The 25,364-nt window shown below is 33.5% G+C and overlaps 10 protein-coding genes across 10 annotated transcripts; 6 read left to right on the plus strand and 4 right to left on the minus strand.

Moving 5' to 3' along the window:
- Nucleotides 1-743: 743 nt before the first annotated feature.
- On the plus strand, nt 744-2,208 carry MONOS_8476 (uncharacterized protein; the record flags this gene model as incomplete). Its single annotated transcript, XM_067878890.1, has 3 exons — nt 744-868; nt 991-1,352; nt 1,445-2,208. The coding sequence occupies 3 exons, from the start codon at nt 744-746 to the stop codon at nt 2,206-2,208; spliced, it is 1,251 nt and encodes a 416-aa protein (XP_067736138.1).
- Nucleotides 2,209-3,337: 1,129 nt separating this feature from the next.
- MONOS_8475 (putative ubiquitin-conjugating enzyme E2-binding protein 1) lies at nt 3,338-5,802 on the minus strand (the record flags this gene model as incomplete). Its single annotated transcript, XM_067878889.1, has 9 exons — nt 3,338-3,505; nt 3,652-4,085; nt 4,229-4,332; nt 4,587-4,712; nt 4,851-4,937; nt 5,011-5,236; nt 5,301-5,455; nt 5,503-5,621; nt 5,671-5,802. The coding sequence occupies 9 exons, from the start codon at nt 5,800-5,802 to the stop codon at nt 3,449-3,451; spliced, it is 1,440 nt and encodes a 479-aa protein (XP_067736139.1). The 3' UTR covers nt 3,338-3,448.
- Nucleotides 5,803-6,876: 1,074 nt separating this feature from the next.
- Nucleotides 6,877-7,549, minus strand: MONOS_8474 (uncharacterized protein; the record flags this gene model as incomplete). The annotated part of the gene is made up of 1 exon (XM_067878888.1): nt 6,877-7,549. The coding sequence occupies one exon, from the start codon at nt 7,547-7,549 to the stop codon at nt 7,250-7,252; it is 300 nt and encodes a 99-aa protein (XP_067736140.1). The 3' UTR covers nt 6,877-7,249.
- Nucleotides 7,550-12,310: 4,761 nt separating this feature from the next.
- On the plus strand, nt 12,311-12,628 carry MONOS_8473 (uncharacterized protein; the record flags this gene model as incomplete). The annotated part of the gene is made up of 1 exon (XM_067878887.1): nt 12,311-12,628. The coding sequence occupies one exon, from the start codon at nt 12,311-12,313 to the stop codon at nt 12,626-12,628; it is 318 nt and encodes a 105-aa protein (XP_067736141.1).
- Nucleotides 12,629-12,995: 367 nt separating this feature from the next.
- MONOS_8472 (uncharacterized protein) lies at nt 12,996-13,608 on the plus strand (the record flags this gene model as incomplete). Its single annotated transcript, XM_067878886.1, has 3 exons — nt 12,996-13,124; nt 13,221-13,335; nt 13,505-13,608. The coding sequence occupies 3 exons, from the start codon at nt 12,996-12,998 to the stop codon at nt 13,606-13,608; spliced, it is 348 nt and encodes a 115-aa protein (XP_067736142.1).
- Nucleotides 13,609-14,444: 836 nt separating this feature from the next.
- MONOS_8471 (uncharacterized protein) lies at nt 14,445-15,028 on the plus strand (the record flags this gene model as incomplete). The annotated part of the gene is made up of 2 exons (XM_067878885.1): nt 14,445-14,727; nt 14,934-15,028. The coding sequence occupies 2 exons, from the start codon at nt 14,445-14,447 to the stop codon at nt 15,026-15,028; spliced, it is 378 nt and encodes a 125-aa protein (XP_067736143.1).
- A 150-nt stretch (nt 15,029-15,178) lies between these two features.
- On the plus strand, nt 15,179-15,983 carry MONOS_16869 (uncharacterized protein; the record flags this gene model as incomplete). The annotated part of the gene is made up of 3 exons (XM_067869738.1): nt 15,179-15,250; nt 15,458-15,569; nt 15,619-15,983. 3 exons carry the CDS (start codon nt 15,179-15,181, stop codon nt 15,981-15,983), a joined length of 549 nt encoding a protein of 182 aa, XP_067736144.1.
- Nucleotides 15,984-18,596: 2,613 nt separating this feature from the next.
- On the minus strand, nt 18,597-19,309 carry MONOS_8470 (uncharacterized protein; the record flags this gene model as incomplete). Its single annotated transcript, XM_067878884.1, has 1 exon — nt 18,597-19,309. The coding sequence occupies exon 1, from the start codon at nt 19,251-19,253 to the stop codon at nt 18,597-18,599; it is 657 nt and encodes a 218-aa protein (XP_067736145.1). The 5' UTR covers nt 19,254-19,309.
- Nucleotides 19,310-19,312: 3 nt separating this feature from the next.
- Nucleotides 19,313-20,117, minus strand: MONOS_8469 (putative NTF2-related export protein 1/2). The gene is made up of 4 exons (XM_067878882.1): nt 20,103-20,117; nt 19,948-20,048; nt 19,692-19,842; nt 19,313-19,621 (listed from the first exon to the last, which is right to left on the minus strand). The coding sequence occupies exons 1-4, from the start codon at nt 20,113-20,115 to the stop codon at nt 19,461-19,463; spliced, it is 426 nt and encodes a 141-aa protein (XP_067736146.1). The 5' UTR covers nt 20,116-20,117; the 3' UTR covers nt 19,313-19,460.
- Nucleotides 20,118-20,564: 447 nt separating this feature from the next.
- Nucleotides 20,565-23,285, plus strand: MONOS_8468 (putative pre-rRNA-processing protein IPI3). Its single transcript, XM_067878881.1, has 4 exons — nt 20,565-20,786; nt 20,885-21,132; nt 21,184-21,689; nt 21,882-23,285. Exons 1-4 carry the CDS (start codon nt 20,583-20,585, stop codon nt 23,225-23,227), a joined length of 2,304 nt encoding a protein of 767 aa, XP_067736147.1. The 5' UTR covers nt 20,565-20,582; the 3' UTR covers nt 23,228-23,285.
- The last annotated feature ends 2,079 nt before the right edge of the window (nt 23,286-25,364 follow it).

Raw genomic sequence — 25,364 nt, forward strand, 5'->3', positions numbered from 1 at the left:
ATTCATATCGTCTCCACAAAAAGATAGCTCTCATATCAAAATTCAATCAAGCAATCGCATTTCGTTGTCAATTTTCTTCATCTCTGCATCAAATGAAAATTTTTTTAAATGCATTCTAGCAATATTCAACAGAATTATAATTTGAAATCATCTTTTTCTTCTCATTCGCATCTGTCTCATGCATTTTCATCTCATTTTTTGTATTTTATTTTTATTATTATAAAATTTTAAAAATGTGAGGAAATTTTCTTTCATTTATGAAAAAAACAACGATTTGTTCAAAACTTTTTCTGTTTTCAGATCATTATAAGTCAAACTTTCTCATGTTAAAAAGTTTTGGAAAAAAAATCGAGAAATCTGTTAGAAATTCTGTGTGGAACAAAATTCATTAAGCAAAAAATTACGTATCAAATTTTCCTTTTGACGATATAATCATCACGGAAAAATGTCTGTATGGATAATGAAGAAATTCAAACTATGTAGAACATAAATTTTGCATATTTTCTCATTATTTGTGAAGAAAATTATCGACTATTTGATGACAAAAAAAATTATGAATCATGATGATCCAATATTATTTTTATTTTTCTTAATGTTTAGTCTTGGAGGAGCTGACGAAGACACATATCGGCCTTTATTGATCATAGAAATGTTTGTTTTTTGAATATTTTTAGTAAATGATTATTATAAGCAATCATTTGTAATTATCAAATAATTCAAAATAAAGATGCCTAGAAAGCATAATGTCGGCTATTTCCATTGAAGAGTTACTTAGAATAGAAGTATTTTTGAGAAAGAGTCGTCCAAAAGACAGATTTCATCTTCAACTTATGTTTAGGCTGCTTTTGCCTATTTCATTTATTTTGAGGTGAGAATAATTCTATAATGCTTAAATATCATGACTTTAACAATAATTTTATTTGCATATAAATATCTGTTATGACCTTTATGATTTGCCCATATTTATTGCTTTTCTCATAAATATTCAAGGCTTATAACCTTATGTGTGTATAAAACATCCCAAAAGGCGATTGATAATCAAACCCCACCTGAATTTCTAATTTCTGCATTATCAGGATACTTTTTTGTTTCTTCTTTTATTTGTATCGTTTCGCATTGGATCATTGCAATTCATGCAGAAGAATTGGAAGGAAAACCAAGATTATGGATTATTGGAATTTTGATTCTAATCTTTTGTTTTATAATTCCTCTTTCATTGATCATTTCTGTGTTTGCCCTTGATAACAGCCCAGAGAACATAGATAATCGTCTTTGCACTTGGATCCATAAAGGTGAATCCTTCTATAATGTTATTCTTAATATAACAGTTGGCATAATCTTTTTGGTCTATGGCTTGTATTCACTTTTATACGATTTAGTTGCTTATGTGTTTATTATTGTGATTACAATTTATTGCTTAATAATTCAAATCTTCTTTTTTTAGGTGGCTTAGTTTTGAAACGTCTTTCAGTTTTAAAAGGTCCTCCACAATTAAAGCGACTAAAGCAAAAAATCGGAGTTCAAATGATTATAGGGCTATCAATATTTATGTTTCGTGCAATTCTACTGGTTGTCAGGATATTTGTTCTTGAGGTGGTCGCTTGCCAAATTATTGCACTGGTTACAACCATCATCGGAGAATGTGGATTGGCTCTGTTTATAATGATTACTCTTCTTGTTCGTGTCTCATCGAGTTCTCATCCACGCAAAAACGTCATGACCAGCAAAATAAAGCGAGTTTCAAGTTCTGGGTCATATCAAACGGCTTCCAGTTCATTCGCTTCTGATGAGACTTCTTGCATGAACTCAGGGAAAAGACACAGCAAAGGAAGCAGGAAAAAGAGAGACGGTTCGACTTCAACGCGAAGAAAGAGCACTCAAAATACGAACCCTTCTGAAAGCGATTGCAAAACTGAAGAAGCTCCGAATGGAGATGCGTCGTTGTCGATGTCTCAGCCGTTGCTTCAGAGCAACTTATCTTCAGAATCGCAAACAGTAGACAATTCAATCAGCAGTGACCGGCAGAAGAATACACAGAAAAAACATCGGAAGAAGAAGAAGAAGTTGGCTATTAATGTGAGTGAGAATGACAGGCATGCGCGTGTAGAGAATGAGGAGGCTGCTGGTGGGCTTGTTGAAAGCGCAGGGAAGGATGAAATCGGGCACAGTTACAATGCTGCGGAAGAGGAAGAGGGAAGATGCATTTAGAAATGTGAATTCAGAAGAATTGAATAAGTACATTTTTGCTGAATAAGTATTGAAAATATAAGTCTTCATATGGATTCTTCAAGGGAATTCATTTGAGGGAATAAGAGTGAAAATAAAGAGAAGAAGAGAATTCTCTTTAAAAAAGTGCTTAAATTTGTGAAGATGAACGTATTTATGAAACATTTGAAGATCTTCTAAAATGTTACAAATGCGAACTTTTATAAAGACGAGCTGTTGAATGACAGCAGAAGAAAAGCAAAAGTTGCACCTGATCGTGCACATAATCACCAATATGGAGTGTTTCAAATTTTATTTATTATTTATTTATTTATGATTTCTTTCTTTGAATATTACTTTTTTATTTATTTGATTTTTGAATGTGTCTCTGTATGCTTTGATTTCTTGTCAGTGTCGGGAAATTGTTGTGATTTTTGCTTCTTTTGGTTATTTGCCTGATATTTTCACAAAAAGAATAACAATATTTGTTTTTATTCAGGACAAAGTCTTTTGCATTTTTAAAAAAAAGCAACGTTATTTTTGAAGAGTTGCAATTCGTTATTGTTCTGTAACAGTTGTTTTTTCATTCTATTTCTGTGATTTTTCTCGATAATTTTTTGTTTTGTCTTTTGATGAATGCATGTTATTTTTTATCTTCTTTTTCCATTTTTCTCCTCATTGTTCAATCGATTTTCCTGATTCTTCATTGGTTTGCTATTTCAAATAATAATCTTTCTTTTTCTCTTTTTTCTTATCTTTCCTTTGTTTTCTTCACATATTTTATTTGATTTCTTTTTCGTGTGAGCAAGTGTTTCAGAGCCTTTTCAATTGTTTGTTTTCTATTTCTCCTCATATGCAAGGTAAATACTGTAATTAAAAAGCATGTGAAAGTTGTATTCGTTCATTTCGGCTCTTGTGATGATTATTTGCAATTATTTAAAATGAAAAAGTTATGATTCTTCTGCTCGCTTTGAATGATACAAACGTTTGGCGGGGAAGGAATTGTCGTTTTTGTTTTTGTTTTTGTTTTTGTTTTTCGATCCATCATTTCAAAAGGATCTCAAAAGAAAGTTGTAAATGATTCGCTTTCAGAACAAAGTTGTTCAATGTTCTTATTTCTGGGAGAGATTTCTTTTATTCATTCATTTACACATTGCAAAACACAAAACAATAATATTTTTATTTAAAAATAAATTACATAAACAAAAAAGAGAAAGATAGAAGCAATTGCTGCCTGTAACCTTCAACCGTACTTCGCAAATTCATCAGATTCCATTGCTTCAAGAAAACGAATGCGGTACTAAGAAGATTTATTTGAAGAAAAAAATCATATAAATTGAAAAAATCATTCATGAAATTGCATGAATGAACAAATAAAGTTATAAATGATGATTCAATAAAAAATAATTATGAACTTTAAATATGATATTTTGTAAAGAAAAAAACCTTTCTTGTGATATTAATTTGCTCTATCATTTTCATCCTGTCTATCGAATTAACTGGATATTCCACAAACTGCTTCAGCTCATCCGTGCATTTCGCCAAGTCCTTAATCATAAACGGGAAAACAGAGTTTTTCCGCACATTAGGCACATAAGACGAGTAGATATATGAAGAGCAGAGGGTCCTGCAGCAGTCCTTCAGCACAGTAAACGCATCCATAATGAACTCAGCCTGGTTCTGCTGGCACTGCAGGTATTGGCAGTAGCGCCGTGTCTTTGCGTCTGCCTCCTCCATGTTCTCGCCCATGTCGTGGATGATCTTGTCTCTTTCGTTCCACAGGTCGAATGTTGATTGGAAGTTGAAGGCAGCGCCATCCACCTCCTCCTCTTTACTGTCAGTGGAGATTATCTTGTGAGTGGAGCACACCCAGTTATCGCCTGTATGATGAAAGAAGTTGATAGCAATGGAGTATATGTGATAGATATTTATGAACATATTTCGATAAAAATGTAGTAATTATGAAAGTATTTTTATTCATGCAAAAACAACAAAATAAATAAAATCAAGTCGTGATTCATACTGTGAGTTGTCCAAGGTCTTAAGCACATCCAGCAAAATTCGTATCTGCAATAAGCACAACGAATATACAAGCAGCCTGCTCTTCGCTCAATTGGCACTCCACATCTGAAATATTTGTGGAAAAATAGATATATCAAATAATAGTATATGATATGGTTCAAGAAAATGACAGATAAATGTGAGACAAATAATGTAATAACAGATAGTGGTTAAGAATTGTTCAAAATAAATAAATAAATAAATAAATAAATAAATAAAAACAGTTGAAAATGTACACATTCAACATTATCGCAATCATAGCGAATTTTTCAAATGAATTTATTTCTTTTTCAGCATCTCGAGCAGAGCCGAAAACAAACCCAGGGCAGGCTTTTGTGTGCTTAATCATCCATTCCAGTGTCAGAGAATTATCTCCAATCAAATGCTCCCATTTCTGCATCATGTCGCACGTTGCTGGCATATGCCCAGGTCGTCCGCACTGAAAACTGAACAATTAAACAAATTTTACCAAACAATTAGATAAATGGTCAAAAAAAATTATGTAAATATCGGCAATTAGGAAAGAAGTTTTTTAATTTTTTTTTTATTAGCATGACTTATTGAAATAACTTCACAAAGCACACCAATAAACCATTCCGCATTTGCAGGTCACATCTTGTCCCAATCCAATCCTTCTGGCAACAATCGAACAGGAGTGTCTGGGGCATCTCCTGTTATCATCAAAAATGTGATTGTTTGAGAAATAAAAATGTTTGAAAAAATTATTCGCTTTTTGAATCAAACCTTAAGTTCCTTTGTTTTTCAATAAAAGAATTCTGAAATATGATATCGTATTTTGCTTTGTTAACATCTGTAAGTGAACTCCTAATCTTAACAGGCGATATTTGAATAGCGCACCCACTGCAAGGACAAGATGTTTGAAGGCATTCAAATCCTAACTTTATTCTGCTATTAATATATGCAACTACACATTCTTTGCAATACTTGTGTTCACAAGTTAAAGGAAAAGCTTAATATCATTTAAAAATGATAAGGTTATGCCAAAAATAGAAAATATTTCCTATTTGTCATACATTCGTTCAATGAATATTGACAATAACATATTCCGCATTCAAATGTTTTTGAGTCATCGTTTTCATATGAAGACATTGATGATGTTATTCCAGCAGTTTGTAAAGTGATTTCTCTTCGTTCTAGATACTCAGATAATAACAATTCAGAATTCCAACTTTTATAATGTTGTAATTGAGCAGTAACAATTAATACAAAGCAAACTTGAAATACAATAGAAGTGCCAATGCATCATCATAAGAAAGTTGTAATGTTTCCTTAACTTCATTAACTTTTGCAACTATTAAATTCTCTACAGCTCTATCTGTTAAAAAAGCAAAATCCTTCGCAAAACTTGATATAAACACTTTCAAATGATAAAAGGATACATACATGTCTAGCATTTGAATCCACTCCATCGAATTTATCTTCATCATCTTCATCAACATCTTCGTCTTCTTCGCATCCACATTCTTCTTCAACTTCTTCATATTCTTCAATCTCCTCATATTCTGGCTCGCTCATGAAAAAGAATTAAATTCAAAAAAGTAATGGGATGAATAATGATTTTTTTAAACTGAAATTTTGCACAAATGATTTGCAAATGTGAAAATATCAAAAATATATAGGAATGTGGGTAGATAATGACAGGTAAACAAATTCCATTGACACGTTTTTTTTTTATTTTTGCTATTAAAAATGAATGCAATGATGATAATTCGAAAGTGTTACATGAATTCCAGTGATTCAAAACCGAGAAAACCTGTCTTGAAAATCCTACATATAGATTGTGCATAAAATACCGGACGAAGCACAAAATACCGGACAAAAAACAATCTTATGGTTTGATCATAATGAATTGATTATTTTCCCGAGCTAATTCTTTGAAATTTTGCATTTTGTATTCATCTATGAATTTTTTTTTTGGATTTTCACAAAAAGTTTGTTTATGATAATATAATGGGTTAACAAAATATTAATATTTGCGAAATATGCATCAGGTGATGTTTTTGAAGGTGGAATTGATGGTTGAAAATGCAAATTTCAAGTGACGAAAATCGTAGAAGCAATATATAAAACAAAAACTTTCACAAACAAGTAGTTCAGGTGTAAAACAACAATAACAAAAGTGATGCGTTCGTTTCTTGAAAAATGCTGGAAGATGAATGATGTCGATTGCTTCAAGAATGTTATGTTGCCGCACATAATAGTGAAATATTTGTTTGAGCTGTCCGTGATGATGCGGGACTGCTTCACATTGATTCCAATGATTTTCCTTTAAGAATGAATTTGAACATCGGTGATGAACAAATTTCAGAATCAAATGGAGCTTTTAAGATTCCACATAAAGTGAAGGGGCTATTCTTATATGGAGGAGAAATTTTCATTTGATTAGTGAATGAAAAGCAATCAAACAATCAAAGGAATTTGATGAAAATAATTTTTTTCATGTGAAAATAAAGAAATCTCATTCATTGGTTCTTTCTTAACAAATAAAAACTATATGCTTTTAATGAAATCATATTTTTGCAATGTTTCAAAATCATTTCAAAAAAATCACTTGGCAAACAAGATTCATTGAAAACGTTTTATGTCTTATTTGTTTAATGATAATATAATAAAAACTATTAGCATGTGAGTAAAAGCAACAATTTGACGAATCCTTTTTTCTTCATTGAAAATATTGAAATTTTCGTCTGAATAAATTCAAAAAAAAACCCCATTTCTTTTAATGAAAGTGTCATCTTTTTGCAAAAATAATTATCAACAACAAAAAATGAAGTTTTCTTATCGAAAAAAAGAATTTCGTTGTTCTGGGAATTGTGATCCTTTTTCACATTGTTTTTTCTTCAGTTATCTTCCATTCTTCAAAACGCTGAATTTCATCTAAGTTTATCCATGTTATCCTCTTCCATATCGTTCTCAATTGAAAATCACAAAGAAAGTTGGACATTTCAGCACAGCTGAATCATTAGACTGCCACCAATGGCGGGTGCATCTCATTCGCTTCATCTGCCCCTGTCAACTCGTGTTCTGTCAGCAACACCATCTTCTCCAGTTGCTCTGTGAGCAAGGATACAAGTTCTGGAGGAAGAGGCGGTGCTCTCATGATCGAGTTCAACCAAGGCTCAAAAGTGTCAGAATCCTCCTTTTCCATAACCAATATCGTGTTTTCAGCCAACAAGGCCAGCGTCGGAAGAGATATGTATTTTGTGTGTGAATCATTTGTCGCTTCTGTGAAGGAACCCTTGTTCACTTTCATGACAAGCATCACTCAGAAAGACAATTTGATTGTTGGACATGATAGAACAGAAGCATTCGGAGATTGGGAAGTTGATTTGTTCATTCTTCTCGATGGATGCCTTGCTGACTTGGTGTATGTTGATGGAACATCTGGAGTGGAAGCGGTTTATTGAGGGTTGGAGAAAATGCAATGTCTGAACGTAAATCATGGTATGGAGCATCAGAAGAGAACACAAAATATAAAAGAGGATATAAATGAAAGTACAAAATCAACGATGACAGAGAGAATAGATGCGGGTGGAAGGTGTGCAAACACAAAACAGGAGGTTACTGTAAATATCGAATGCCAAAGGGATGCGAGTGGATCTGAAACGTGCGTTCCGAAATCTACATGGCCAACAGAAATAGAGTTCATAGGGATTGTCGTTCCATCAAATTTTTCAAAAACAGTCTCAGCAGTGATCGAATCAAGCACTTAAAATTGCGAGCTACACATGAAAAATTGTGAGATGGGTGTAATTGAAGGGAAGCAAAATATAGATGGATTTTCTTTAATCAAATCCACAAAAAAGATAATTGAGCTGGAGTTTGCCATGATTTCAGAAGTGAAATCAACGGAATCGCAGTTTTAACTTTTCTCTAAGGAATGCATATCAAGTGGAGAGCGATGAAGAAAACAAAACGAATCTTATGAGTTGAATAACAAAATGAATGCAGATTGATTGGTAAGCTGTTAAAGGTTTCTTGAAATTATAAAGGATTATCCATAAATAATCGTTTTAAACCTCATTTTTCTTTTCTTCCATTTTTTGTTAACACAATTATTAACTTTTTCAAATCTGGAATGAATGAATAATCAGGAAATAATCGTATTGAAAAAAAAATCAACAAATATTTTATAATATGTCTTCAAATATAATTAATGGCTTTGTTGATCAAAATGCATCTCGATAGTGATTTCTATATTTCATTTCTTCTTTGACTTTAAAATGATGAAGAAAATATTTAAGATTGGAATGAAGGTTTGCCATATTTATTATTTTGTTTTAAATGTTGTTCCTATTTGTCAATCCTTATCATGAAACATTATTTACTCATTGGCTGAAGACAGTGGCTTCAGAAAAATATTTTATTTGAATACTGCATCGCTCTTTAAAGTGAACAATATCCATTCGTGAATACTGGCTCGTTTTTTCTATTTTGATCTCTTTTATTGTTGTTGATTAAACTTGTTGATCTCATTCGAATTCAGTGAGATCACCAAGATTTTTATCTTTTATTGAGAATTGATAACCTCAATTACTTGTTTTTTTGTTTTTTTTTAATTTAATTATTTCTTTGAATTTTTTTTATTTAATAGTTATCTTGTTATTGAATGTTTTTCTTAAGTTCATTGTGTGCTAACTTTTGCTATTATGACAAAGACATTTGTGAATATTCATTTCTTATTGGGAGATTTTTTAGCTGTTTTGTAAATATTTTTTGTATTATTTAATATCATATCGTTTCATAAATTAGAAATAATCGTTTTATCTTTGAATGTGTGTTTGTTTGTGAACCAGACATTTTTAACAACGAAATGCCTTTTGCATATGATGGTGAAAGAATAAATATTATAGAATAAAAGTTGTGAAAAAAATTATAAAGATTTAATGGGATAATGTTCAGAAAGTTATTGAAATTATATGAAAAAGTTGCCTTTATTTAATGGCATAATGAGTTATGATGTTGTTTATTTGATTGGATAAAAAAATTCTCAAACCCTTTATAGTTAATGTTGTCCGGTATTTTGTGCGATGTTTGGTATTTTATGCACAATCTATGTATTTATTCTTTGTTAACTTCCTCATATACAGTTTGTGCAAAAAATACAGGACAAGATCGATTTCACAATAACTGCAAGAAGAAAATTTCTGACAATTTTCCTCAAAATACATCTCATCAATACAAACTCATTTGATATTTGAATCTTTCAAAATAGCTTCATTTGTGCTCAGAAATAAATAATTATTAAAATTTCGGAGAAATAGGTTTTCGAGTTTTTCCGAAATTTCAATCATTCTTTTTTCTGAGCACAAATGAAGCTATTTTGAAAGATTCAAATATCAAATGAGTTTGTATTGATGAGATGTATTTTGAGGAAAATTGTCAGAAATTTTCTTCTTGCAGTTATTGTGAAATCGATCTTGTCAAGTATTTTTTGCACAAACTGTAAATTGAAAAACTTTTATCAATTGAATCAAAAAAGTTTTTTTTAAACATAACTTTAATAAACAAATTGACAAAGGATGAAATTTTTTTGAACAATACGCCATTATAACTTATTCACGAAAAGAAATTATTCAATTTCGTAATAAATGAATTCAATTCTGAAAACGCATAATTCGATTTCGAAATAAAACAATTTTTTTGTGGAAAGAATAACATTTGTTTTTTTATAAAAATTCTTTTTATTATTATTATTATTTTTGAAAACTTTGTTTATCAATATGGGTGATTATTTTTTAAATCATATTTTTTTCAAAAATTTCGGTCCAAGAATTTCCTTTGAATATAAATTCGTGATCACTGAAGAGTGAAAAGTCTCAATAAAGACATTTGAAAATTGATTTCAGCTGATTCACTTTGACTTAAAACAGTTGTGATAAATTATGCATTTGGATTCAAAAGCTCTTTTCAATGACAAGCAAATTTTGAAAAATCTGCAACAAGAAAAAAGTTATGATTCAAATATAATCACACACGTCTTTCGAAATGGAAATATTATTTTTCGAATTTGAATTGTTTTTGGTGCAACTCTGAAGAATGAAGGCATTTCAGGTTTTATTCATATAACATTTCATATTCAAATATTAATATTTATTCTGAAATAAAAGTTTTTCATAAAGTCGATGCTTCAAATAGTGTTTTTATTTCTTGATTCACAAATATCTGGGTAATTTTTTTAAGATATGGGTTTTTATTTATGAAATCATATTTTTTCCTTCATAAATTTCGGTTCAGAATTTATTCTTGAATATCAACAAAAGAATACTGAAAAGTGAAAAGGCTTATAAAAAAACATTTTCATCTTTTATTCAGATTAAACATTTGTCTGAAAAATAGTTATGATAATATTTTGCATTTTTGAACAAAATCTCTTCCCAGTGACAAACAACTTTAAAAAATCAACACCCCGAAAAAAGTTATGATTTCAAAAATAATCACCCATATCAAAAAAGAATCTCTTATCTCAGTTGTATTCATTTTTTCAAAAAAAGTTTCTTTGACTCATTATCATTTCAATTATTACATAATTCACATAAAACTTTTCAAATTTGGTGAACTTGTGTGATTATTTTTGAAAACATATTTTATCTTTCAAAAATTTCGGTTCCAAAATTACACTCAAATATCAACAAAAGAACACAGAAAATGGAAAAGGCGCACAAAAGATATTTTTATCCATATGGCAAAATTTTTTTAAAAAGTTCCATGACTTTAATTTTGTCCCACTAAAGATCAAAAAAGATCACAAGATTTCGATCATTCCGTTCCCATTTTATATTATATTTATTATTGTGTTATCTTTTTTTGCTCCTATCAACAATAATTGAGTTTCTAATATGCAAATATTTCATCAACATTTATATTTTTCGTCGTTTAAGCGTTGATAAATATCATTTTTCTGTTCATTTGTTTTTAATTTATTATTTGTCTTTGTTTTCATCTTTTTCATTGCATTCGTTTGAATATTCGTTTGATTTTTAAAAATAAAACGAAAATTTTATCATTTATACTTGTTGGAATAAGAATAGATGAAAAGTCGCTTGTTTTGTCTTTTTCCTTGCATTTTTCATTAAAAAAATATATCAATTCATGGAAGGAAAAATTGCTCTAGATTTAAACAGGTGTGTTCAAAAAACAATTAAAAATCCAATAACAAAAATATCAGACAGAATATTATATTTAACTGACGTGACATTTTAATTATGAAGGTTTAAAAGATTACTCATTTTTTGTAATAAAAATTCTTTTCTTGAGTCACATTTATTTTCGCTGTTATTTTGACATTGGTTGATAAATAACTGATTGATCTTTCAGATGCTTCTGTTACAGCCGAGACAAATTAATTGGAATTAGAGTCTGACAATGATGCTGAGATGTGCTAAGGGATTGAGATGCCTGTTGTTGCTTGTGCGCATGCACAGCAAATGTTATTGTTAATGCGCGCTGTAGACTCTTTGCGGGAATGTTGCAGCGCGACGGATGGTGCTTTCAGTTTCACAAGTGGAGCCGCTTCTGTGGCTTGCAGCATTGGAGTGCATAAAGTCGGGGAGCAAGCGGATCTTTACAGTTGTGGATGTGATTGCGTTTCAGTTGATCTTCGATCTGTTTGACTTGTCGCTGCTGTGGAAGGCGAATGAGCTGTTGGTTTCACGATCGCTGCAGTTGAGGCGTGTGGTGGAGAAGCTGTTCAACTAAGTGATAGGGCGAAATGCTGCAGTATGCAAAGTGGGAGAGAGAGAAAGAGAGAAAGAAGAAGTGAGGAAGGCGCTAGTGACTGCTGAGATAATAAAAGAGGATATATCATTATCGTCAGTGGCAATTGATTTTGCATCGCTGAAGGAGCGAGAAAAGGCGGAGGAAGAAGGAGAAATAGAAGAATTCAAGCAGAAGAGCGGAGGACTCGTTGCTGTTTAATCTGTTGGTAAGCTGAAGAGAAGTGTTCTGATCCAACAAGGCAGTCAACGAATAAGGTGTGTGTTGAGCGGATAAGCGGCCTGCGACTGTACTGGACGAACTGAACATGCTGCAGCCAAGAAGTCGGGCAGCTGTGGAGGTCAACGGAAAGAGATTCACCGGAAGCACAATACCGAAGAGGCGCTCTGCGCTAAAGCCGTGCAAGATTTTGGTTACATATGCAACAGGGTATGGCAGGGATGAAGCAGGTGATTGTGGAAGACTTGGCATACGAGTTTTGTGTTCTTGCCAAACGATTCGTGCACAAAGCAGAGGAGCGCAAGTTTGGTTGTGGAATCTGCATCTATTGAAAGGAGCTGATTCTCCATGCTTTTCATGCTTCTTACAGCATACGCACAAGTTGTGCAATGGAGTGGCAGAGTAGGTTGGAATGGTACATAGATGATTGAGAAAATGTTAAGTTAAAAACAGCGGAGAGTGTTGAGAAGACTTGGGTTCCAAAGAAGGAGCAGAAGCAGGAAATCTGGTAGATTTTGAGCAATTACAAGGTGATGATGTGAGTATAGACTATTGTGAGTGTGTTTGATCGCGCGTCTGAGGCGGAGACGCAGCTAACGGGGTTGGATGAGGGGAGGAAGACAGGGTTTCAGATAGCAAAGGTAGCGGTGTCGTTCTTCACTTCGGAAAAGAGGCTGGACACAGATCAAGAAAACATCCAGTGAAGGCAGTCGTCAGTAGCGCCGCTGGGAAATACGATCGATTCGCAGTCTGAGCAGATACATAGGGTTGTGATGCAGAAGACTTGGAGGAAGGAGGTGAGCACAGTTGCAGGGGATACGATCTGTGGAGGAGCAGCAAGCGGAGAGAAGATGGCAGTCTCGATGGAGATGAAGAGAAAGAAGATGATGAACAGGATGATGGTAGAGGGAATGGGATGAATGCAGAACTGAAGAACATCTTTTTTTGGGGGGGAGACGACAACGGTTGAGTTGAATGAAGCTTCAATGGAATTGAAGAGGAGGTGTGTGGTTATCTCGACTGAGGTGATTGCAGCGAAGTTGCATATCACTCAGCCTTTAGTGGTGATAGACGATGAGCATGCGGTTGCGAAGGTTGTGGGTGTGGATCTAAGTCTGTGAGGCGGGAGATCGAAAACGGATGGAAGAAAAGGAGAAAGGAGGAGGAGGAGGAGGAGAAGAAGAAGAAGAAGAAGAAGAAGAAGAAGTTTGTTGATTTATACCTTCTTTCGCTTCTTTTCCTTCTTTTCCTTCTTTTTGCAACGAAACTTAATCATTTTTAGAGAATTTGATAGAAGAAGAAGGAGAAGAATTTCGAAAGGAATTTCGAGAGGAAGAAGAAGAAGAAGAAGAAGAAGAAGAAGAAGAGGAAAAAGAAGAAGGATAATGTAACGAATTATTTTTCTCCTTCTTGTAATTTCTTCCTTTTATTTGAAAAAAATGGCTTTCTATTTTTCTTCTTCTTTCTCTTTCTCTTTCTTTGTTTCTTCTTCTTCTTTCTTCGATGTCCAATGAACGTGAAGTCAACGAACCAGAATAATCTTCTGAATAATCACGTAAGAGAAAAGCAGAAGAAGAAGAAGAAGAAGAAGAAGAAGAAGAAGAAGAATTAAAAGGAGAAGAACGAGAAGAAGTGGAAGAAGAAGAGGAAGAAGAAGAATGAGGAGGAGAATCATGAGGCTAAAGTGAGAGCATTTGAAGAGTGTTGAGATGTGTTTGAGGAGTTGAGCAAGTTGCTAAAAGAAGAAGAAGAAGAAATTCTGAGAGCTTGGCGATCGATACGGCGAATTTTTGTGTGAGGAGATGACTGTTTTACAATTCAAAAAGGATTAGAAATTTTCTGTGAAAGCCATTCAGCTGAGTTTGGCAAGGAAAAAGAAGTTGATGATTAACCACAATTTTCTGGGTGTATATGATGTGAGGCTGTTTGAGGAATAATTCAGAGCCGGCTTTGTTTGCTGGGCTAAATGCAGCGGAGCAAGTGTTTGTTCTGGCGAGGCTTATGAAACTGGGGCAGAAGGCGAAGAATAGCTGGAGAAGAGTGTGAGGAGGCGTGTGGCTCTGGTAGAGAAAGCGGAAGGGCAGCTGAAGTCGCAAGTTATAGACAAGAAAGAAGAGGAGAAGCTGTTTGAGGCAGCTCATTAAACGAGACAAGATGTTGGGGAGCTGTTAAAGGAAGAAGAAAATGGAGATGAGAAAAAAGAGAATATAATTCGAGTTCACATGACGAAAGAAATGATTGTGGAGGAGATGAAGGAGCTTGTGCAGAAGAAAGAATGGATTCCACATTATATGAAGAAGATTGCGTTCAACGGCATACAGCTGAGTGGTATGCGCGCAATGAGCGATTGCAACATCAAGAACAACGATGAACTGAAGCTGACGCAGCGTCTGCTAGGGTGTATACCTGAAGTGAAAGGGCAGATGAGGCAGACGAAGCAGATGGAAAGAGAACTGAGGCTGAGTGGAGGAATGGCAATGTCGATGGATAACACTGCAGGAGCAGGTGTATTGGCAGTGTTGATGCTGATAACGTTGATACAATCGAATGCAATACAGAGGATGAGCAAGCAGGAGCGATGCCTCGAAGAGCATTTCAGATTGTCCACTCTTTTTCAGTGGATGTTTAGTTAAGTACTTAGAAGTTGTTGAATATGGAAACAGAGAATAAGCATTTTGACTTTGGTTTTGCTTCTTTTGGCTCTTTTGTAGATGGTGGTGGAGGTGATGTTGAGGAAGAAGAAGAGATAGCGCCAATTGCAAAGTTTCAGAAGGATGAACATTCGAAGGAAAAGAGGAAAAAATAATATCATCACGTAGCTTCTTTTCTAAATGCTCTAATCGAGTGGAAGCATTTCTATCTGGGTTATTTGCGGAATCTGCTTGGATGTGAGGGGCAAGGTGTGGGAAGCGATACGTGTGAGTGGGCGATGGCTTTTCCTTTTGCGTCAGCGAATATGATTGAAGGCACCGATACGTTTACGTCAGCAGCGTTTGAAGCGACACTGACAGATGTTTGTGCACTGCAGGTTTGCATGGAGAAGGCATAAGAGAAGAGTTGAGGAAGGGGAAGTTCTTCAATTTGGAGAATGAAAACAGCAGCAGTGCTGTTTGTGAAGGAGATAACTTCGTTTGATGAAAAGAAAGAAGAAGTAAAAAATGAAGGAGAGAGAGAAGGATAAATGCAAACAAGGTTACGCAGATTGCAGTTGAATGGGCCAGGCAAATGCTTGCAGATGAAGTCGGTAGTTGTGAAGGAGTTTGTGAATGATGCGAGCGAAGAGTGGGAAATGAATGAGGAGGGCAAAAGGCGAGGAAGGATGAAGAGTGGGAGAAGATGCGAGCCGGGTTAGTATGTGTGTGTGATGTTGTACTGAATAACACGATGAGAGTGAAGAGTTCGGTGAAGGTGCAGATGCAAGCGCCAGGAGAGTTGATCCCGCAACAAATGTTCAGCGCGACGAGAACACAGAGCATTATTCTAAAGGTGAATGGTACACAGATGTCGTTGCATACGTTCTTTTTTCCAATGAGACAAGTATTTGGTGCTATCCTGTGCCGGCGGCAATGCGGGAGCATGACGTGTGTTGCAGACGAGAGGGAGGGAACCGAGTGAAGGCAGAAACAGAAGGGACAATGGATGAAGAAGTGTGGAGAGGAAGCTCATATTTGTCACAGAAGAAAGAAAAGGAAGTATTTTTGAAGATTCTGGAGAAGGAGAATCTCTGCCGAGCAGATGTGGAATTTTCAATGAAATTGTAACGGATGGAGGTGTATAATGTGTTTGAGAGAGTGATTGTGTGATGTTTCCTGCGTGTGAAGATGCACGTGGTGAAGGGAGATGTGTATGTGCAAGAGTATCCCCAGCTGATCAATGTGCAAACTTTTGTGTTTGTGCCAAAGGAAGAAGTTATCAAGTTAGTAGATTTTTATTCAATTATATAAGAAGGATTCATCCCTCAAATCCGTTGGATTACAAACAAAAGAAGCTATCAAAAGATCCTCCATTCACTTTCACTTCGTTTTCATTCCCTGCACGTAACATCATCAAGCCTCATTTTGACTTCATTGTGCTTCCACATCCTGGAAATGCGCTCGAATTCATATCTTTGTTTGTTGCGTAATTAATGAAGCAAAAGTTGGCTATTAACAACTAACCTTTCAATTCAAAAATATGTTCAAATAATAAATTTTGTTGTAAATTTTATGTTTCGAAACAAAATGCAAACCACTAAAATTAAACAATTTTCGTATGCATAAAACATGTGGAGGCAAATTTTGTTTTATAGAAAAGTTCAGGTACGAATTGTTCATAAAAAAACTTCTGTTAAACAAACAACTAAATTACATGAGAATAAAAATTTTTTGTACAAAAATTATAGAGGAATACGTTGTGCACTTCATGAATCAGCAGTTGCAAAATAGTCCAAGCTAATAAAACCTTTTCATATTCAAAAACTGAAATTTTCATTTTGATCATAAAATTGGATATATTATTTTTTGTTTCAAATTGTTTTTTCTCACAAAGAAGTTTGCAATGAACCAACAAATATCATTATGAAAGTTTGATATATCCATTTGTATAATGGTAACGGAATGATTAAAAAATAACTTCCATGGGTCAGATTTTTGATCTGATGTCACTTTTCAAAAAAATTTAGCCATATTTGAGCAAAAACGTTTGATTTTGTCACAATTTCAATTCAAAAAATATGGAAATGATAATTTTCAATCCATTTGACAAATATTTTTTGAAAAGTTCCTTTTGTTTAATTATCAAATAAAATAAAAATTTCATGATTTTATTAAATTTCTGTTCCCACTCACGAAATTTCTCTAAAATGGAAACAAAATCTTAATAATGATATTATTTCCATTCAAGTGAAGTTTCGTGAGTGCGAACAGAAATTTGATTAAAATATGATATTTAAATTTTATCTGAAAATTAAACAAATGGAACTTTTCAAAAAATTTTTGACATTTTAAAAAGAAAAATATAAATTAAACACCTCGAAAAATGTTGCATTTTCAAAAAATTTCACCCAGATATTCTCCAAAATCAATATTTTTGAGTATAATTGAAATAAGTTTTCTTTCAGTTTATTTAGTCATTTGCTGAGTGTTAGAAAGTTCTCAAAATAGAAATATTTTGTTTTTGTTTGTGAAAACATAAAAAAAATCTTTGTTCAAATTATTTGTCAAGAGACAAATAATATGATTAAATTTGTTTTGGATATATTTTTTTGATAGTAATCGAAAATTATTTATGAACAAACGTTTTATTTCAGCAATTCGTTCTGTTGGATTTTAAAGTTGTTTTTAATGGAGATTCTTGATAGTGAATACGAACGTTGTTCATTTTTGAATAAATCGAATTGGATAAATAAGTAATAGATAAATGAATCTTTCATTAATCAACAAATTGAATGTTTTGTCAATAATATTTTTTTAAACTGAATTGTGATACAATTAACTTTTTTATAAAAATTGTTTTGAAAATTCTATGATTCCAATGATTATGAATTTTTTCCAAATGAATGGACAGTTTTTCATCTTTTGAAAAATAATAAATAGAGTTTCAATTTTTCTTTATTTTCACTGATTTTTCAAAAAATATTCATAAAAAGCACTTTCCAACATTCACCTGCTGACCTGTTCAATTCGAACAATTTGAATCCTGAAAATTCTCGAAATGATTTATTTTGAATCAAAAGTTTTCGAAATTTGAATTATTCATGGTGAGCTTCCGAGTTTATTTTAAAATAATCCGTAAAACTTTAAAAATTTTAAAGTTATTTGAAACATTGTTAGCAAGCTTGCAAAAATATTCAAGAATACGATTCTTTGAAACAAATCATTTTTCATATATAAAAAATTAATCAATTTAAATAATCAAAAAAATTAAATGGGTATGATCAAAATATTCATTAACAAAATCTTCTTTTATCTAAAGTTTCCAAATTTCGAAAACGTTCAACATCATCTTATTAAAAATAAAATGTGATTAATCATCAATAATTATTTGCAAAAAAACTAAAAACACGACCTTGATGGGACTCGAACCCACAACCTTCAGCTCCGGAGGCTGACGCGATATCCATTTCGCTACAAGGCCACGCTTAAAAAAATTTGAGTAATTGATAACAATAGATAACATTTTTAAAAAATAATCAAATGTAAACCATTGATAAACTTCAAAATTGTAACAATTGAATAAAACATACATACAATTATTTTTGAAAATGCAAATGTACTTTTACGGCTCCTTTTCAACATTTGTTAATAAATCTCATTTATGAATATATTGTCCTATCAATTAAGGTTAAAATTTTAATGAAAAAAACCTCAAAAACATTAACAAACAAATAAAATACCTCATTTTCTTGAATAAGAAGATGCAGAAAAAACAGGATTATAATCTCCAGGTCCAGGTGTTGAATACTGTCGAGGATCGCTAAATTTGATTCGTGGATTTATTTGTGAAATAGATGATGAAGGAAGACTCGATGATAGCAACATATAGCTTGAAAATTCTGGAACTTCTTCACTCTCTTTCATTGACAAGGAAAATGGATCCATCATAACTTTTGAATTTTTAATTTCTTTTTGAGAAGAAACATCTTTCATTCCTTTCAAAAATAGAGAACTTTCATAACGGCTTTTTCGAGATATAGGGAAATCTGCATTCCTTTGCTTCTGTGCGCCCATGGATTCTTTGAAAGACAATGGCGAAGTTTTATTTCGTAAATACGCAGGAGTCAGAGTAAGTTCCACTGCTTTTGGTGAACAATACAAATGCGAAGTTCCTTTAAATGTATTGCATCTTGTTGAATTGCAAAATGATTTCTTCAATTTTGTAGAATCATCAAATTTTAAATCACTTTTCGTTGATGCCGAACGGAACGAGCTTTGAAGAGATAATTCATCGCAAGAATGATCTACAAATTTCGGATGCTTACATAAGACTTTTGAATAAGAATCCTCTGGAGGCATAAGACGAGAATCTTCAATAGAAAATGCTCGATGATACATTGTGTTTAAAATTAAGGTTTTGAATAACAGATTTATGAATGAAAAGAAAAAAAAAATCATTTCTGAAATGGTGCATCAAGCTTTCTGAAAAGCTATTAGACTGAAATGAAAGATCACAAGATTATGAAATGATAAGAAAAATTGAATGAAAAATGTATTGAACTTTTGATAATCGAATTCTTGAAAATGTGAAATGGTAAATCTTGTCTATGGATCCATTGTACGAAATACCTCCGATAGAACATAATAGTTTCTATCAGGATCTTTGCTTAATATAAATGTGGTGTGGAAGGCCTTAACTGGATCATCACTAAACTGAACAGTCCCAGAGACAGAAACCAACATTGACTGAAAATCAAATCCATGAACTACATTTAACAAATAAACAAAAAAAGGAACAATCAGTTTCAAAAAATTATTAAAAGAAATTATTCAAACTGAATATAGGTTGAGAATCAATCGAATGAATAACATGTTTTGATGGAGGAAGCGCAATAAAAAAGTCTTGTATTCTTTGAACTTCAGGATTTGGATAAGGATTTCCATTCCATACAACTTGACTTATTTCTCTAAATGTTGTATTTAATTGCTGAAATGTTGCCCAATTAAAATTGAATTCAAAAACAAGAATAAAAATATAATTCAATAAAACAAGTACAATATCTTATATATTAAAATAGAAGCAAAAACAAACCAGACGATCTCGGTCCATCGATGGATAAAAAAACTGAGTTACAAATTGCTTGGCAATTTCACAAGATTCACTAATAATCTGCTGAACCTTTGTCTTGGGATCTAAAAATTTTGAAAAGATGATTCATGCATATTATCAATAAATTGGTATCATACCTACAATTGCCATTTCGATAAATCTAAGTAATTAGATCTAAACCTTAACTATGTATTTTTCATTTCCAAAAAACAAATTGCTTATCCAAAATTTAGGAAATCTTTGATATTTTGAGAAATTGAAAAAATATTTGAATTAAAAAATTAAACATTTTGCGCATAGATTCCGTTTGAAATTTCAATTGTCTTATTCTTCAAAAAACAGAACTGAATGAACGTTTATTGAATATTTGTTAAACTTTCTTAACAATTCATGAATGTTACATCGATATGGCATTTTAAAAAACATTTAACTGAAATGAGAATAACTCCATATGTTATCATTCTTTTGTTAATGTGGATCATATCTCAGAAAATGACAGAAACAATCATAACTTTTATATTTTTTTTGTAATATTCAGAAAGAATAGGAAAAAGTTGTGTATACAATATAATTGACCAAGTACATTTTTTATGTAACCATATTTCAGTGTTATTTTTATGCTTTGCCTTTCTTATTCGACCCAAGAGCCTTCAATTCATTTGTGGGATTCATCTAATGGAGTTATAGTTACAACCTTTAAAAATAATCAAAGTAAAAATCAGTGTCTATTAATTACTGATTCGTTTATTATTGCTGCTCAAAATATTAATGCCTCAAATCCTGGAAAAAAACAAATCATTCACATATGGACGTACAACCAGGTACTTTTTATTGTTAAAACAAAAACTGATTTTTTGGCAATCAACTTTTCATGTTATTAAATTAAAATGAATTTATTAAAAAACAAATATATTTTCAGATACAACCTATATTCAAAGTATTTGTTTCGGATATAATAACGTGCATGGCTGGAACATCAAATGGGCTATATCTTGCTGCAGGAACTACTTCCGGTTTTGTGTATTTTTGGGAAATTCCTTCAGGGAGATTGATTTCAAAGACACAGACGCATCATCGCTCTATATCTGCTATAACTATTGCCAACGATTGCTCATCATTGGTTGTTGGAGGAATAGATGGATACGTTGTTGCATTAAAGCCAGAAATGTATGATATATTTTTTTGAAAGAGTTTTTGACAATTTGGTTTTTATTTAAGTTTTTTCGGACTTACTCAAAATGAAAATTCTAGAATTTCTTCACCAGTACATCGACTAGGGCTAGTTCAGCTTTCGTATCACCACTGTCCATCGTCAGCATCATCTTCTTCATGTTCTGCGTCTTCTTGCTTTTCTCTATCCTCATCATCTTTCACTCGATCAACAAGAGCAGCCGGTGCTGAGTTTTTCGAAGAGTCATCCACCATAAGTGATGCCGCGCCTCCATCAACACTCGCATTATCGACGCTTTCTCCGTCTTCAGCCCATCAATTTGTTTTTTCTCTGTCAAAAGACCGAACATTGCGTGTGCTTCGGACGCGCACTTTGGATGTCTTGTACACATACGTGCTGCCGGCAGAGCCTGTCTGCTTTGTTGTGGACGGAGTCTTAAGGAAGCGGGCGTATGTTGGGTGTGCTGATGGAGGAGTGTATGCCCTCGTTCTCGATGAGAGCAGCTGGAGCACAAAAGGGATGGACGAAGTGATGCCTGCTGGTGCAAAGAATGGTGTGCTTTTGATTGTATTTTAGAAAGTTTTTATTCTTTTTTTGAATTTAAATAAAAATTATTTTATTTTATTTTCTTTTCTTAATAAATATTAATTCTTTCTAATCATTTTTACTCAAAAAAATAAAATAAAATAAAATAAAAAATAAAACGCTTTTCCATTCTCTTCTCATCTCTTTATATTCATTTCAGCCCAACCAGATTCCGACCTTCTCTCGTTCTCCCCCGCCTTCTCCCCTTCAGCCCACATGACAAACGAGTGTGTGTGTGTGCTCCGCCTTTCTTCTCCCGTCGCCTCGCTTTCTCTCTCCACAGACGGCATGACTCTGATCACTTCAACCAACGACGGAACCATCGCTGTCTGGGAGATCGGCCTGGCTGCGGAGAAAAAAGCACGGAGAAACAGAAAAACTGGCTCATTGCTGTCGAAAAGGAAAAACGAGAAGACAAAAGGCAGCTCCAAAAGGACATCTTCTGCTTCTTCAAGCTCACTCGCTGCCGGAGACGATTTGCTTGACGAAAACGGAGAAGAAAGTGGAAGCGAAAGCGGAAGCGAAGATGAGGACGAAGAGAGAGAAGGAGAGGAGCAAGTGATAACATCGTCCTGCTTAAGACGCCTGACGCTGCACAAAACAGATGCTCCTTCTGGAATGGCCGCAGCAACAGCAGCTGCTTCTATTTCTATTTCTGCTTCTGCTTCAACTGGAGCAGGGCTGGGGTCTCCTTGCTTCGTCGTCCCCTTCACAAACACAGTAGCTCTTCAGCTGCTGTCGTCGTCTTCGCTCTACACACCCACTGCCTCTTCGTCGAGCCAGTCTTCGCTTTCGTCGCTGTCTTCACTTCCTTCTCTGCACAATGCAGCTTCTTCTTCTTCTTCCTCTTCCTCATCTTCTTCCTCTTCTTCTTCACAGGAAGCTTCATTCACTTCTTCTCAGCCAGCAAACGAGCTATCTGCTGTCGACTCCCTCATCCCTCCTCCTTCGACCGTGGACGGGTTCATCTTCGGCGTTCCCGTGTCTTCTCTTTCGCTTCTCTCTTCGTCGTCTCTTTCGTCTGCGGGGAAGGCAGCATCACAAGCTCCTCAGACAGGCTCGGCGCGGAGGGTGGTTGTGCTGCCGTTTCAGAGAGAAACAAGCAGCGTTCCAGAGCAGCTGCCGTACTATGCGCCCACAACGAGCGCGTCTGTGTCGTTTATCGACGATGTGATGGGCGAAGAGAAAGGAGGAGAAAGAGAAAGAGAAGGAAGAGGAGAAGATGGCACATATGTTGGAAGCGTGTCAAACGAGCAGGGCGCAGGTGAGTGCCTGGATTCTTGCTTGCCTGTCTTTTCAAGCAGCCTTACCAGCCCTTCAGCGCTTGCGGTGCCGATTGAAAGAAAAGAGCAGACGGAAGCGATGGCAACTGATTCATTACTGGCACCAGCCCCAGCACAAACACAAGCACAGCTGCCGTTGAATGCAAATGTGGATTCCTTTTCGTCAGATGAGAAGAACCAGTATCATTCGTTCTTTATCGAATTCCTGGAAAAAATGCTGTAGCTTCACTTCACCAATTTTGCTAAACTAAACACTTCATTCAGAAAAAGAAAAAAAAAAGATTAAGACTTTAAACGATTTGAGAAAGACTTGATAAAAATGATTGAAAAAATTAAAAATAAAATAAAATAAAAAAAAATAAAATAAAATAAAACTGTTCTCAAAAGAAAAGAAAAGAAAAGAAAAGAAAAGAAAAGAAAAGAAATTTTGTGAGTAAATAATAGTGAATTGAATCACGTTCTTATTTTGTCGTTTTCAAAGAAAAGAAGTGTTCTATTTATTTTATTTTATTTTTCCCTTTTCATTTCATGCTCCTTTTTGATATGAAGAACGGAAAAGACGTAAATCATTTTACAAAAACAAGCAAGCATACAAATAATATAAATCTAAAAAAAAAATAATAATTTTCCTTTCTCAGTCTTTATTTTTATTCACGAAGCACAATAAACATCAAAAACCAATTCAAACAAGCACGCAACATCTTTTTCCTTGTTGGAAATACAAATTTTGCCTTACAGTGAATTCTGTTCAATTGTACAACTCTAACCAAAAAATAGCTCCAAAATGCTTTTTCCAGTCATGTCCTTCCTCCTTCTCACTCTCCCTTCCAATCTCAATCCTTAATTTTTCTTCCCTTTTGATTATTTTTTAGTGTCTAAGATATCAAAACTAAATTGATTCCTTGCAGATCCTTCTTTGAATATAGTAAATGCTTCACCATTTTCCTTGCTTCTATCAACTTCTTTGCATTTTTGCCTTTTCCAAAAATTCCTTTTATTTATTTATTTATTTTTATTTTTGCAAAAAAAAGAATTCTTTTAATCATCTGTACAAACAAAGAAATTAATGCAGTGTCTGACGATTCAAGTGAATGACGAAGGAAAATTTTGTCAATAGTTTCTATAAAGCTTCAGACGATCAATAAGCTTTAAATGAAGAAGAAGAAGAAGAAGAAGAAGAAGAAGAAGTACTAGTAGTAGTAGTAATAGCAGTAGAGTAGAAGAAGATTTTGATGACAACGACGACGAAGAAGAAGAGTAGGAAGAGCGATATTTGATGGAATATACCTTTTGCTCACAATCAGAAAAGTCAATGAATAGCAAATGAAAACGCAAGGCAACTATCAAGGAGCGGACGATTGCCTTTATCAACCCATTTTGTATCTCAGAATCAAGGCTCACAGCAACTTTCTGTCATTTTTCAGATAACTCGAAAAATTATGACTTGCCTTCCAATTTCAGAAAGGAAGTTAATAAGGATGCAATTCTAGAAGATCACCTGCTTCATTGTTTCTTCTATGCTCATTGTCTTCCATCTTTTTCCCATTTGTGACAAGTTTCATTTCAATTACCATCAAAAGTCGTTTTCCAAATATTTATTTCGAGACTTCAGCATCCTTTTTCAAGCGCTTTTGTCAGCAATTTCACTAATAGTTCTTTCAAAATCATTTCTGCTCCCCAATGTTGGATTCTCCAACTTTCTTGTGAAATATGAAATTCTCTATTTTCATCTAATCCATCTTTTTTGATTCTTAAATTGTGAATTTTGTCAAAAACATTCCCGTGTCCAATACCACCAAATGCCTTTTCTACACTTTATTGTCGCAGATATGCAGCATCAACACTCGGCATTCGCAAAAAGCAAGCAGACATTGCTCTTTTTATTCATTTTCATTCGTTTTCACTTCTGAGTCGGCCAGGAACACAAAAATTATCAATGCACAAAAACAATAAAATAAAAATAGAAGCATATACCATGCTATATTTCTCCTCTTTCGCGTCAAAAGACACATCATCAGTATTTTAGAGATTCATGAATCTACAAAATATATCAAATTTTTATTTATAATTCAAAGCGATTTTGAACACTGCCATTTATGAAGCGACATCTCACCAGCGCGCTCCATCTAAAAAAGCTTCCATGTGAGAAATAAAAGTTCTTAATGTGAAAATAGCACGATCTATACCATTATCATTGAAATGACACAAGAATTGATTTTTTGGCATGAGACAATTTTTTTGTGTGGAGAGAATCAATGAACTATGCATGGAATATTTGTCGTAACATGTACTTCATTGAGATATAGGAAATTTTTGTAAATTTTCGAATAATACTAATAAAAAAATGAATTGTTATTGGA

The sequence above is a fragment of the Monocercomonoides exilis genome (genome assembly GCF_001643675.1).
Source record: "Monocercomonoides exilis strain PA203 chromosome Unknown scaffold1-2713096, whole genome shotgun sequence".
Taxonomy (NCBI): domain Eukaryota; phylum Preaxostyla; order Oxymonadida; family Polymastigidae; genus Monocercomonoides; species Monocercomonoides exilis.

Bases quoted from the DNA above. Each gene is read 5' to 3' on its own strand.
- MONOS_8469 (XM_067878882.1), bottom strand. The intron at 19,843-19,947 runs GTTTGTTTTTGC...GCAACATTTCAG, and splicing joins CGATGGACCGAGATCGTCTG to CAATTAAATACAACATTTAG. The intron at 19,622-19,691 runs GTTTGAATAATT...TGTTAAATGTAG, and splicing joins TGATTCTCAACCTATATTCA to TTCATGGATTTGATTTTCAG.
- MONOS_8468 (XM_067878881.1), top strand. From the start codon at position 20,583: ATGCTTTGCCTTTCTTATTCGACCCAAGAGCCTTCAATTCATTTGTGG. The intron at 21,133-21,183 runs GTATGATATATT...TTTTTATTTAAG, and splicing joins GTTGCATTAAAGCCAGAAAT to TTTTTTCGGACTTACTCAAA. The intron at 21,690-21,881 runs GTGTGCTTTTGA...TATTCATTTCAG, and splicing joins GCCTGCTGGTGCAAAGAATG to CCCAACCAGATTCCGACCTT.